The sequence below is a fragment of the Mixophyes fleayi genome, chromosome 2, assembly GCF_038048845.1.
Source record: "Mixophyes fleayi isolate aMixFle1 chromosome 2, aMixFle1.hap1, whole genome shotgun sequence".
Lineage (NCBI taxonomy): Eukaryota > Metazoa > Chordata > Amphibia > Anura > Limnodynastidae > Mixophyes > Mixophyes fleayi.
Window position 1 is genome coordinate 297087952 of NC_134403.1, and position 13186 is coordinate 297101137.

At 39.7% G+C, this 13186-nt stretch overlaps 1 protein-coding gene across 4 annotated transcripts in view; it reads right to left on the reverse strand.

Moving 5' to 3' along the window:
* The window catches only part of WWC3 (WWC family member 3), a 145083-nt gene that overhangs the window by 42081 nt on the left and 89816 nt on the right, over window positions 1–13186 (reverse strand). For all 4 annotated transcript variants that reach the window (XM_075196457.1, XM_075196456.1, XM_075196459.1 and 1 more), the window contains exons 6-8: window positions 12740–12869; window positions 1555–1704; window positions 1246–1319 (exon numbers count right to left, since the gene is read on the reverse strand). In XM_075196457.1, the coding sequence (XP_075052558.1) occupies window positions 1246–1319; window positions 1555–1704; window positions 12740–12869 (354 nt within the window). The remainder of the gene's footprint in view (window positions 1–1245; window positions 1320–1554; window positions 1705–12739; window positions 12870–13186) is intronic.

A 13186-nucleotide genomic window follows, 5' to 3' on the forward strand; every position in this document is an offset into this window, starting at 1 on the left:
TACCTCTCCCAGCAATCTGTGGCAATTCATTGTTGTCTTGCCTGTTGTTGCTGACTCTTTTGAGTATCCTGTGTTTGACTTCCTGGTATTGACCCCAGCTTATTCCATGGCTCCGTTCTTAACTACACTCCAGCTCATTCCCTGGTACCTTCATGGCTCTCCTGACTTTGACTCCTTAACTTGTTTGACCCTCCTCTATTCTGTCACCCATGGATTGATCCAGTGCCTCATACCTCTTAGCAACACCTCAAGCTGTTTATTGTGGTTTATTCAGTACCTCATGCCTTGCGTCTCCTGGCAAGATCTCAAGCCCTGCTTATTGTAGTTTATCCTGTACGCCGTGCCTCGTACCTCCTGACTAAGTCAGGCTTCTCTGCTTCTCCAGCCTCTGACTTAGGTCTACTATCCAGGTTATCTATACTGCCTCTACAAGCTGTGTCACCATTTTGGACTCTCTGAGTTATTCAGCCATATTACCAGTATGTCCTGCTCTGCTATCCCAGTGCCTACCTGTTCGCAGTACATCGCACCTTTTGATCCAGTCTCCTGCTGCAGCTACCTGGACCCTGGTGTTTTCCTGCTGCAGTTCATCGCATCTTCTGATCCAGTCTCCTGCTGCAGCTACCTGGACCCTGGTGTCTACCTGCCACAGTACATCGCACCCTCTGATCCAGTTTCCTACTGTTGCTACCTGGACTCTGTTGTCAACCTGCTGCAGATTATTTACCTGCTTGAACCAGGCTCCTGTTTGCTGCTACCCGAACCTCCATGTACACCTCCCATATATCTTCCTTTCTGCACTCTCTACTGGGCTTCACTGAGTAACTACTGGGAGGGCCGCAACCTATGGGCCAAAAGCTGCTAAGCACAAACTCCCTTGCGGGGCTCACTGTCCTGTTAGACTCCACGCCTCCCTGTAGGTGGCGCTGAACCTAGCAGGCTCTAAGATCCCACAGATACCCAGTGACCATGACAAGCAGACTAGTGAACAGAAAATATTTCCAACCTTAGCTATTTAGAAACAGAAGATTAAAACAATCTTTAAGTATATGGAAACACAAAATGCTATGTCAAATCATTACATAGGTATACAGTATAAAACACTACCTCAATTAGATACAGCACATTTTATTCAGTCATTAGTCTGCCATATATACATGTGCCTTATAGCCCTTACATTGGGCACTATTAACTTTGAATCGGAATAGCCCATTGTTCATAGCCCTAAAATCCAGCATTGCTTACCTTTTTTTGGCCTCCTCATACTGCCAGTTAAGTCTCACTCTATCCACCAGTCTTGCTTTATCATCAAAGCCAAACTGTAGAAGGAATTAACAATAAAAAGGAAATATTATAATAAAATAGAGATGAATGAGAATGACATCAATGATGAAACTAACTAAACAAAGAAATACTATTTATTCTACTTCAGAACTATATATGGAATGTGAGCGTAAAAGGAAAAACATAAAAAAACAACTGCTAATGATTAGAGCAAGCCATAATGATGTATGTTTTTTTCATAAATCATTAATATGACAGTACATACAATACCTCTCCAATGTTATCTGTTTGTGAGCAGGCATCACAGTATTGCTGAGGTAAACACGATTCACTTAGCAAGCTTGAATTGTGATGACTGTTGTGTATGGTGTCGGAGATACAACAGCTATTTCTGAATCCATCAGTCAGCTTTGCCAGGCTCTACATGGAAACAAAACATGGCTGGTTAGTCCATTCCTCAACTCCAAACCTGTCAAAACTATCAGCTGATTAGACTCTACACCACTCCAATGAAACCATGTGCCCAGTAGCCAAATTATCATATAACATATAACAGCAATAACTTTTGAAAGAAACATATTAGATATGGTAGCATAAGTGTTTAGTCATCAATCATACAATATTTATTTTCTTGTCCGGAGACAGACCTGCTGAGTTTGTTGTTTCTTAATCCCTATTGACTAAATGAGCCCATCACACACATAATTAATATGTATGTATTCATGCTTTATGTTAAAACTCTAAATTAGCATATGCCATTGTAAAAAAGTTATCGTAACTGTAGCGCAGTGCATGGTACAATGAAAAAATGCATACATTTGTGGTGTGACGAAACAGGAAAGAGGACATACTAAATTTACAACATGCATGTGCACCATAGGGATCATTTTTTTGTCACGGCGAAAGTGTAAATATTTAATGTGCATATTACAACAAAACAGTGCTGTGTGCCTCATAAACAGCCAAATGTGCAATACATCCCGTATACCCAATCATATAGTCTTATAATTGATCTCCTTGTTGCTGCTAATTATAAGCAGACTGTTCATACCCTAGTTCATTCAAAGTGATGGAGGACAATTGCTAAAACTAACTCCGAACTCAAAAAATAGGGTGTCCATGTATTGTGACTGGAGGGAAGTGAAGAAGGGACAAAATAATAACACAGGGTCTGTGATCTAAACTTGCCATTTGATTAGAGATGAGCGGGCTCGGATATCTGAAATCCGAGCCCACCCGAATGTTGCCGATCCGAGCCGGATCCGAGACAGATCCGGGTATTCCCGCCAATTGCAAAACTGAAACCGAGGCTCTGAGTCATAATCCCGCTGTCGGATCTCGCGATACTCGTATTCTATAAATTCCCCGCTAGCCGCCGCCATCTTCACTCGGGCATTGATCAGGGTAGCGGGAGGTTGTGTTAGGTGATCCTCTGTCCTGCTATATCTCGTGCTGTGCTGTGCTGTGCTGTTCAGTTCTGTGCTGTGCTGTTCAGTTCTGTGCTGTGCTGTGCTGTGTTCTGCTCAGTCCAGTGGTGCTGTGTCCTGTGCTCTGTCCTTCTGAGTTCAGTGGTGCTGCTGGGTCCTGTGCTGTGTCCTGTTCAGTTCAGTGGTGCTGTGTCCTGTACTCTGTCCTTCTAAGGGCATTGTTATTTCCCCATTATTCCCAAGTTATACATTTTTTTTAAAAAAGTTATAAAAAAAAAAAAATAATTATAAGAAAATAAATTTAAAAAAAATATCCAAAAACAATCCTGCAGTATAAGTCCATTGGTACTGCAATATTATAAAGTTCACTGATTCTGCAGTATAAGTCCATTGGTACTGCTATATTACAAAGTTCACTGATTCTGCAGTATAAGTCCAGTGGTACTGCTATATTACAAAGTTCACTGATTCAGCAGTATAAGTCCAGTGGTACTGCTATATTACAAAGTTCACTGATTCTGCAGTATAAGTCCATTGGTACTGCTATATTACAAAGTTCACTGATTCTGCAGTATAAGTCCATTGGTACTGCTATATTACAAAGTTCACTGATTCAGCAGTATAATTCCAGTGGTACTGCTATATTACAAAGTTCACTGATTCAGCAGTATAATTCCAGTGGTACTGCTATATTACAAAGTTCACTGATTCAGCAGTATAATTCCAGTGGTACTGCTATATTACAAAGTTCACTGATTCAGCAGTATAAGTCCAGTGGTACTCTCCTGTGCCGCATATAATTTTTAAAAGCTTTGCCGAGTGTGTGTGGCTTAGGGGTACGCTCTCTTGTGCTACATATAATGGAAAACAAAAATTTGGAGGATAAAGTAGGGAAAGATCAAGACCCACTTCCTCCTAATGCTGAAGCTGCTGCCACTAGTCATGACATAGACGATGAAATGCCATCAACGTTGTCTGGCAAGCCCGATGCCCAATCTCCTAGTACAGGGCATGTAAAATCCAAAAAGCCCAAGTTCTCAAAAAGTAGCAAAAAGAGAAACTTAAAATCATCTGAGGAGAAACGTAAAGTTGGCAATATACCATTTACGACACGTAGTGGCAAGGAACGGCTTAGGCCCTGGCCCGTGTTCATGACTAGTGGTCCAGCTTCACCCAAGGATCTAAGCCCTCCTCCTCCCCCCCCCACAAAAAATTTAAGAGAGTTATGCTGTCAGCAACAACAACAAAACAGCAAAGAACTCTGCCTTCTAAACAGATGACATCACAAATCCCCAAGGCGAGTCCAAGGGTGTTGGTGGTTGTGAAGCCTGACCTTCCCATCACTGTACAGGAAGAGGTGACTCCATCCAGCATTTGCAGCACACCCTCTGCATATGTTGGAAGGATCACCCACAGTGTAGATCCAGATTTGGATAATCAAGGTGTCAATGTTGTACACCGGGAGGAGGCTATTGATGTAGCTGGCGCTGTGGAGGAACTTGATGATGAGGATGGTGGTGTGGTTATTGTAAATGAGGCACCAGGGGGGGAGACAACTGATGTCCATGGGATGAAAAAGCCCATCGTCATGCCTGGTCAGAAGACCAAAAAATGCACCTCTTCGGTCTGGAGTTATTTTTATCCAAATCCGGACAACTAATGTATGGCCATATGTAGCTTATGTAAAGCTCAAATAAGCAGGGGTAAGGATCTTGCCCACCTAGTTACATCCTCCCTTATACGTCACCTGAATAACCTTCATAGTTCAGTGGTTAGTTCAGGAACTGGACCTAGGACCATCATCAGTACAGGGACACCTAAATCCCTTGGTCCTGTTGGATACACACCACCAACACCCTCCTCGTCAACTTCCTCCACGATCTCCATCAGATTTAGTACTGCAGGCCATGTCACCAGCCAGACTGAGTCCTCTTCTATACGGGATTCATCCGAGGTATCCTGCAGCGGTACGCCTACTACTGCCACTGCTGCTGTTGCTGCTGTTAGTCGGTCATCTTCCCAGAGGGGAAGTCGTAAGACCGCTACGTCTTTCACAAAACAATTGACCGTCCAACAGTCGTTTGCCATGACCACAAAATATGATAGTAGTCACTCTATTGACAATTTTTTGGTTAACAAAGTCAACAAATAACACTTCGACGCTGTCTGTCTTTCACATACTTGATGGGATCTCAATGATGAATGCTCTGTACCATGGTCGTCTAAAACAAGAGTTATTGACGTGCTATAACCACTGTAGTTTTTATAAATTATAAACACTACACTTGAAAGTTGGAGGAGGTATTGTGGCCCCGGTACCAAATTGGGTACCGGGGCCACTCCACTATGCAGTCCAGATAGAGGCGTATTAGATATTAAACAACGTTGACTGTTGCTGCCAAATCATAAATTAATGAAAATGACCTGTCATCGTCAAAAACAAGAGGTATTGACACGCTCGAACTACACCCTGTATATGCTGCAGAGGATGTAGGAGTAGGCAGCTGTGCAGTGGAATTCAGACCATTTGAAGGCGGAGGTATTGTGGATCCGGGACCAAATTGTGTACCGGGACCACTGCACTATGCAGTCCAGAAAGCTACCTCAGTGAAACGTTTTGGACTAAAAACAATATTGTGAGGTGTGAGGTGTTCAGAATAGACTGGGAATTAGTGGAAATGATTGTTATTGAATGTTATTGAGGTTAATAATAGCGTAGGAGTGAAAATAAACCAAAAAACTTGTTTTTAACACTTTTTATGTTTTTTTCAAAATAAATCTGAATCCAAAACCTTAAATCCGAACCAAAACCTTTCGTCAGGTGTTTTGCAAAACAAATCCGAACCCAAAACCTCTAGCAAATCCGAATCCAAAACACAAAACACGAGACACCAAAAGTGGCCGGTGCACATCCCTACTAGAAATGTAACCAAAGCAATCTTCCCCCTGATGCACTCAGTCAACAAATGTACTCACAATATCAACAGATCTGCCTCTCCTGTGAGTTCCTGTTACCTTCCATCCCCTGCACCTGAATTCTGTGCTGCATGGATACTCCTTAATAAACTGTTTACAATCTATGTATCTTTACTCTGCATTTTTAAAATAATCTTACTAGCTATATTTTTATTGCTCTTTGTTTCCTCACTTTTAAACTGTCATAACTCCTTACATCAACCCTCCTCTTCTTAACGCACACTTTCTGCTGCTATTTATCATGGTTTACAGAACAACAGATCAAAAAAAAATCTACATATAATACCGCATCCTTTCTGGATAGCACTCTCTCTCTGGGTGCAAAGAGTGAACTTCTGGTTCTCTGGAACTTAAATCTTGATTGACTTGACTTTAAAATTGTCAAACTCTGTAATCAGTTCAAATCACTAACTTTAAATCAACAAATTTCCCAATCAAATAGAACCGCTCTCCGGTTCTCCAATCATTCATTATGTTTAAATCAAGACTGGATCCTATAATTCTCACTCCAATCCATACTTCTTTTATCTTGCAGAACATGTGGTTATTTTGTGCATAAAATCAAAGTTTTAAAAGTAAGTTAAAAAACCTATACGTCAGCACATTTAAACACTTTAGCCACAAAAACTTCCTTAAAGACCTTTCTATCTTTCCCTGGTATAGAATAAACTTGCCATTTGACTTTGATTGCGCATTTTTCATTTGACAGCGCATTGATTCAGAGTACATTTCCTAGATTACTTCAGATCACATTTAATCCTACTGATTTAGAGATGCTTAGTTGAAGTGATCTAAACTAAATGGTGAAATGTATGATCTTATTAACTATACACATGCTGTAAACAAGCACCAGGCATATAAAACTAGCTAGAGCTCAATATTTCTCCATTTTATAAAAACTTAAAACCTGCAATATTCCAGAAGGTCATTAATATTGTATTTGAGACCTTTAGCTTTCAGGAGCCTATTAGTATCATAAAGAATAATGTAATGCGGTGGCTAAGTGGTTAGCACTTCTGCCTCACAAGGCTGGGGTCATGAGTTCGATTCCCAACCATGGCCTTATCTGTTTCCTCCGGGTGCTCCAGTTTCCTCCCACACTCCAAAAACATACTGGTAGATTAATTGGCTGCTATCAAAATTGACCCTAGTCTGTGTCTGTGTGTGTGTATGTTAGGGAATTTACACTGTAAGCTCCAATAGAACAGGGACTGATGTGAATGAGGTCTCTGTACAGCGCTGTGGAATCAGTGGAGCTATATAAATAAATAGTGATGATGATGATGCTGTCTAAAACAATGTTAGTGCATTTAATGAATACTTTGCGGAATTCCCAGGCATATCCATGATTTTAATTCACTGCACTCCTATACCCTGTTCTGAATAGACTCATGAATCTACGTTCATTTTGAAGCTGAAGGAGATAGATGGCCCATGGACTTCAGTTGCTTCAACTAAACAACCAATGGGCCAGGCTTGCTGCTAACAATGTTTCTATGACATAGTGCCCCTGTCATTGCTAAGGCTACTGCCTCTGTATTAAACGTAATTATGTAATCTGATCAAATTCCCAAGCATTAGAAAATATCTATCATCCATATCCTTAAAAGTAGTGACAAAAACACTCTCAAACTGTAGACCTATCTCTTTACTAGCTCTAATATTCCATTAACAGGAAAATGTGCTCTTTTCTAGCTCAACAACTTCTATAAAACAATATTGTTTCCTCTGGTTTCCGCCCAAACCATGCACTAACAACACAACTAAAAAATCTGTAATAAAATAAAGTGAGGTGTGGACAGCTGACCGCTGCAATATTCCTACATTTTGTAAGGTCTTTGACATGCAGATAATATTCTACTGCTAAATATCCTTAAGTGCTCAGGTGTAGAAACAGATCCAGGCCACCATCCTGACTGTTATTTGAGAACATGTTTTAAAAAGGAAAATTGATATCAATACAAATCTTGCTATGGGGACTACCTCAACCAACAAAATATATTTACCTTTAGGAAAAGCATGCGTGCGCTCTGACAAATATCAATCCGATACTTATGAAATGTAAAACTTCGTAACAATATCAAAAAAAGAATACTTTTGCCAAAATAAAGAAGACACAGTTTTGTTTTGTAATAGAGGTGGGCCAAGAAATTGCTGTCAAATATATTCACTTTCACTTACTTATATTTCACAAGAGTAATACTGAAAATTATCATGAAATTGAAGATTTCTTGTGTTGTTATACATTGTGCTTTATAGCAGGATTATAGTGTTTTGATGTCAGATTTATTTATTTCCAGAGATTGTTAGTTTACATATAAACTGTGCCTTGTAATGTATTTCTTATTCAGCATTTAGATACCAGTGTTTGCAACCACTGACTGCATTTTTTTTTTATTGATGCATAATCTTATCTTTAAATATGGGAAAGTTAAGTATTTGTCACAACATTGATCCCATACACAAAATTAAAAAAAATGTTTTACCATATTAATCTTTAGTTTTCTATACATAGCGGAAATTGAATTGTCCGCTCTGTAGCTTTACACGCAATGCCTTCAATCTGCAGCAACATCATCATGAAAGGGAGCCTTCCCTACCTGCATTCCCAAAAGTGGAGAATAAAAAACACCAAATACATCTGTAATATACAGGGCTGAACAGATTGAGTCCTACTGAGCTGCAATCACATAAGAAAATATGGCTTCTGGATTCAGGCAACAAGGTTGGGGATGGACAGGTGTGAAAGAAGGTTCTTGTCCAAGACTGGAGAAACCCATTTATTATGGAACTGTCTATAGCTCATAGTTTGTAGCAGGTTCACATAGTGAAAAGAGGTATCAGAAGATGAAGCGTAACTACTGCAAAATGCTTCAGTAGAGTCAATAGGTCTGCAAATTTAGAGATTCCACATCACTAAAACCAACAGGAAGAAAATAAACCAAATAGGAATACTTAACACTCTGCTGCACGTAACAATATACTGAAACACATTAAATGCATTGTAACAACCTACACAGCAATTTAAGTTGTGAATTGTGCAACGTGTTGATGGCAGCATGTCCCAATGCACTTTGTGCAGTTGCAGTGATACACTGGCAATTATAAGTCAATTTAAAAAGGCGCACCAAAACACAACAGGGTCCATATCTTCATAGCAAAATAGTGTTCAGTACTAAACATAGTACTATCGTAACTACTCAGCTACACTGGTGATAGTGTTCTTGCTTGAATGAAATCACAAGCCAGTATCCCACATGCTTTATCAGCATGTCTGCCATTTTGACAGTTACACTTTTGTTCGACAGTCGGAACGGGGCAGCAGTACATGAGATAGGTCATAACAGATTCTATGCGTTTGTCCTTCGATTACATGCACTGTAGATTGTGTAGCGCAGGCTTAAAATTCATCAATGTTCAGTTATATGAATATTTGAAGTCACAGAGAATTCTGGGACCATATAAATATTATAAGGGTCATAGAAATCCAAAGTGACTCCTAGTATCTGTAATATATGTGCAAGTATATTCATTATTTACACACATTTTCCTAATGAACACTGAAGCTTTGAAACCAGAATTCACTGATTATTAATGATGACATCAGAATGCAATGTTTTTACAGATAGTTACTGAAGTCAGTACATATCTAATATATATAAGCCTAGCGGCGTGTGTGTGTGTGTGTGTGTGTGTGTGTGTAAAAAACAATTTTCTCAGAAAGGGCTCATCCAATTGACCTGAAATTTGGTATACTGACATTATTTGACAAAAAAATTAGAATAGTGAAGTCAGTTAACTTCCATCATCCCCCCTTCCCCCCGTGGGAGGGGTAGTAAAGGCTAAATTTACGAGTTCAGGGCTCAAACTCTTTTTCGTGAGGTAATTTTACCTCATGAACACACATGTGTAGTATACTTAACACAGTGAAGAAACCTGATGAAAGCACCATATGCATGGACGTCATTACTGTGCTACCCGCCTTCCTAACAACTTGCCAAACACCTACTATTACTACTCATGCCTTCCTAACGTTGTGTATCGAGAGGTATTAGAACAGTAAGACGATGGAGATTAAGGATGTGGCGATGAAGATGAAGGATGAGGTGATGGAGAAGAATGATGAGGTGGTGACATGTGGACAAAACCACGTTAAAAAAGGGCGCTTGCGTCGGGAAGTAACGCTCTTCTCCTGAGGAGGCCTGGCCTAGCCCCAAATGTATGACAAGAACCTTTTTAACACCTTAAGTAGCTTGATTTGACTAGAATGCATGAGTATCATGCACGGGTTAACTTGTATTAACATAACTTGTGTATTATATACATATAATGTCAACTTAATGATTGTGTTTGTGTAATATATGCTGGTGTGAGGGAGAACTCAATCCCACTCTTAATCAATTTCTCTTCTTAATAAAAAGTCCCACCTCGGTAGGGCCCATGATTACTTAATTTAACTTAAGTAAAAATGTCCATGATGCAAATGCATAAAGAAGACAAAGCACGCCTGCATATAAGGATCACTTTACGTAAGTTACTTGTTACTGATCCAACCATACAAACTATATAGAACAATGCACTGGTATCAAGTAATCGCTCTACAAAAACGTCTCCAAGGATGTACAAAAACTGACACATCTATATAAAACACATCAATTAAAACTAACAATACACTTTTCAGTTCAATGCAATATTTCTGCACTACAAAGTTTTTCCTCTCTATCTTTTTATAGACAGAATATACAATTAATTATTATGTAACTTATTATTGTCTACATGTTTAAGATCTGATAAATATGTTTAATAACCCTGAGGGCTTGTATGTTTCCCAATATATCAGAAGCCTCTGTATGCGAATAGATAAAATAGACTCATCTAATTACCATATTGTGACAAAAGTCTAAAATACAAGCAAGGGATCAATCTTACAAAACAAAACAGTAAGGGCCAGATTTAGCGCAGGCCGCATCCTGAACATATATATAAACTGACTGCCACAAGATTACAGCTTTATGTATGACAGGCTCTAAGCATAACTTATTGCATTCGTAGTCATAAACATCAAATGATGATCACGGTCCTATTAAAAATGTACTAAATAAACAAATGTGTGCCCCTCCTTCCCCAAATAGTCTGGACAGGTTACCACAGGGGGTCACCATGTAAAAGAGAAAATTAGCACCTACGCTATGGTCACACAGCGACAGGGAAACCTGCAGTCCGCTCAGGAATAAAATACCTAGGGAATCAGGAATAAATAGACATTTGGCCGTCCCCCCACAGGGCAAACAATGGGTTTCCATTGCTTTACAGCAAAAGGCTGGTGTGCTCTGGGGGAGGAGAGTGCATGTTTTTGCAGGCTCCGGCCTACTCTAACTAGACCGCATCTCCAGGCGGCATGCTACACTTACATGTGCACTACCCTTCTGTACATAACTTGTGATTACATGAACCCTCCATGCATAGGAGGCCCATGTATATCTGTAACTTCCACTTTATTTTATGCCTATAAAGCAACAACTTTACATCAGTCCCTGAGATTTAAAAGAAGGAAAACTTCCTGCCACTTTAGAATCACTTTTTTTTCTTTCTTTAAACTCTTTGGGGCATATTCAATTAGCTTTCCGGTCCGCGGGATCGCGCCAGAACGGGCCGCGTAGTCAATACACGGTACCGCAATAACGTGGATTTTCATTCGCAGCCCATAGGGTTGCGAACGAAAATCTGCGTTAATGCGGTACCGTATTAACGGCAATACTGCGCAGGATTTGCGGTAATTGAATATGCCCCTTTATTTGTTACAAGAGGAAACAGCATAGAAAAGTACAAACAGCGAATACAATCACCTTTATCATTAAATCACTTCAGGTTTTCTCATAAAATGTTGCTCAGTTTAAACCTTATGACTTAAAGTAATTATGAGAGAGAATGCTCGGGAATGTCTTAGCTACGTAACACTTTTTTGATCAACCTATGTCTGGAACTTCTTGAAGTGCAAGATGAAGGAGCAAAATAGGTCCCATTAAAAGTATAGGATGAGATGTGAAGACAGCCAGTTACTAATGTGGAGCGGCGATAGCCATGTTCCCTTCTGCACAGCAAGGAACATCCTGACAAATGTACCCTACTTCATTAGAATAATCTTTTTGTAGTTCTCAAAAAAGCAAGGTGACTACTTGTCACTCCACTTAACTCCTCCCCTATGCCTGTACAAGCTGCTGCTCCTCCACAAATGCGGCCCTCTTGCTCTGTAAATCTATGAGGAAATGTTGGTAAATTTGTGCAAATTGAGGGGCATATAAGGTCCAATGCAGCTTAACCACAGAGCACATAACAAGGAGAATGTACAGTACACTCTCAGGTTTGAAAAGTGTCCTTGTGGAAATTCACTGAGTAACTGATTGTGGTACTACCTAGTATGTCTTTAATTATTTTCAACTTTCATTTACATTTTCTTATTCAAGGCCCATTTATGTATTAATTAAGTCATGACAGTAAAAGGACATTAGTACTATAATTATTATACATGTCCTGTTTATAAATGCACAATTTCTACCCTTGTGGGGCAGTTGAGGCATTTTCCTATATCTATCTAGTTCCTCTCAGCTCCTCCCATCCACAAATAAAATGTTCCAGCCCACAGTTGCTGCCATTTTGACTCAATAAACTGAGCGTGAAATGGAACTGCACAACAATAGGCCCAGGACACCACAAAACACCATCTGCGCTGCAGGGATGCATTTATTTCATAGACAACCCTTGTTTAAACAAGTCCTTTGTGCAGCATTTTTTCTTGTTTGTGGAATTTTATTACTGGATAAAAAACTGATTTTATGACTGGAGAAGAAATGTATGGAGGCTTGTAGACCTGCGGCCACACAAGCAGTTGATTATCTGTTTTCCCTGAGCGCTAACAATGCAGGCCATACTAACGTTAAATAAGAAATGTCCTCATTGGTCTATATCAATGCACTGGAGGAGACCATCACACTTTAGGTTTCAAGAAGGGCACCAATTTAGTGGAATAAAGCAGTTGGTAAGAATGCTCATACCTGCATAAGATCACGTCTTTCCTTCTCCCCCATACAAATTGCTTGTCGTATTGTTCGTAGTTCACTCATTATTGCCTGTGCCTCGTCTAGCTTATAATTTGTATGCGAACTTGACATCTTACGATCGATTCTATTGTGAGAAACACAAGGAAAGACATGAACACCACACAAATACTATAATGATATTATAAAGAGAACTAATATACTAGTTAGGTAGCTAAGTTATTTTGCTTACTAGTAGTCATTTATAAATTTATGAAATTATGAAATAGCTATAAACAGTAACAGATGGATAGGACTTTAGTTTACGTTGACAGTGCAGTTGTCACAGAATTACAGACATGTTTGAAAATTTTACAGGCCCCGAGCATGTTTGTGGTACAATCGCCTATAGACCACGCAGGGTCTCACCGCCACTAATGCAGAGCGATTTTACCGCAATCTTAT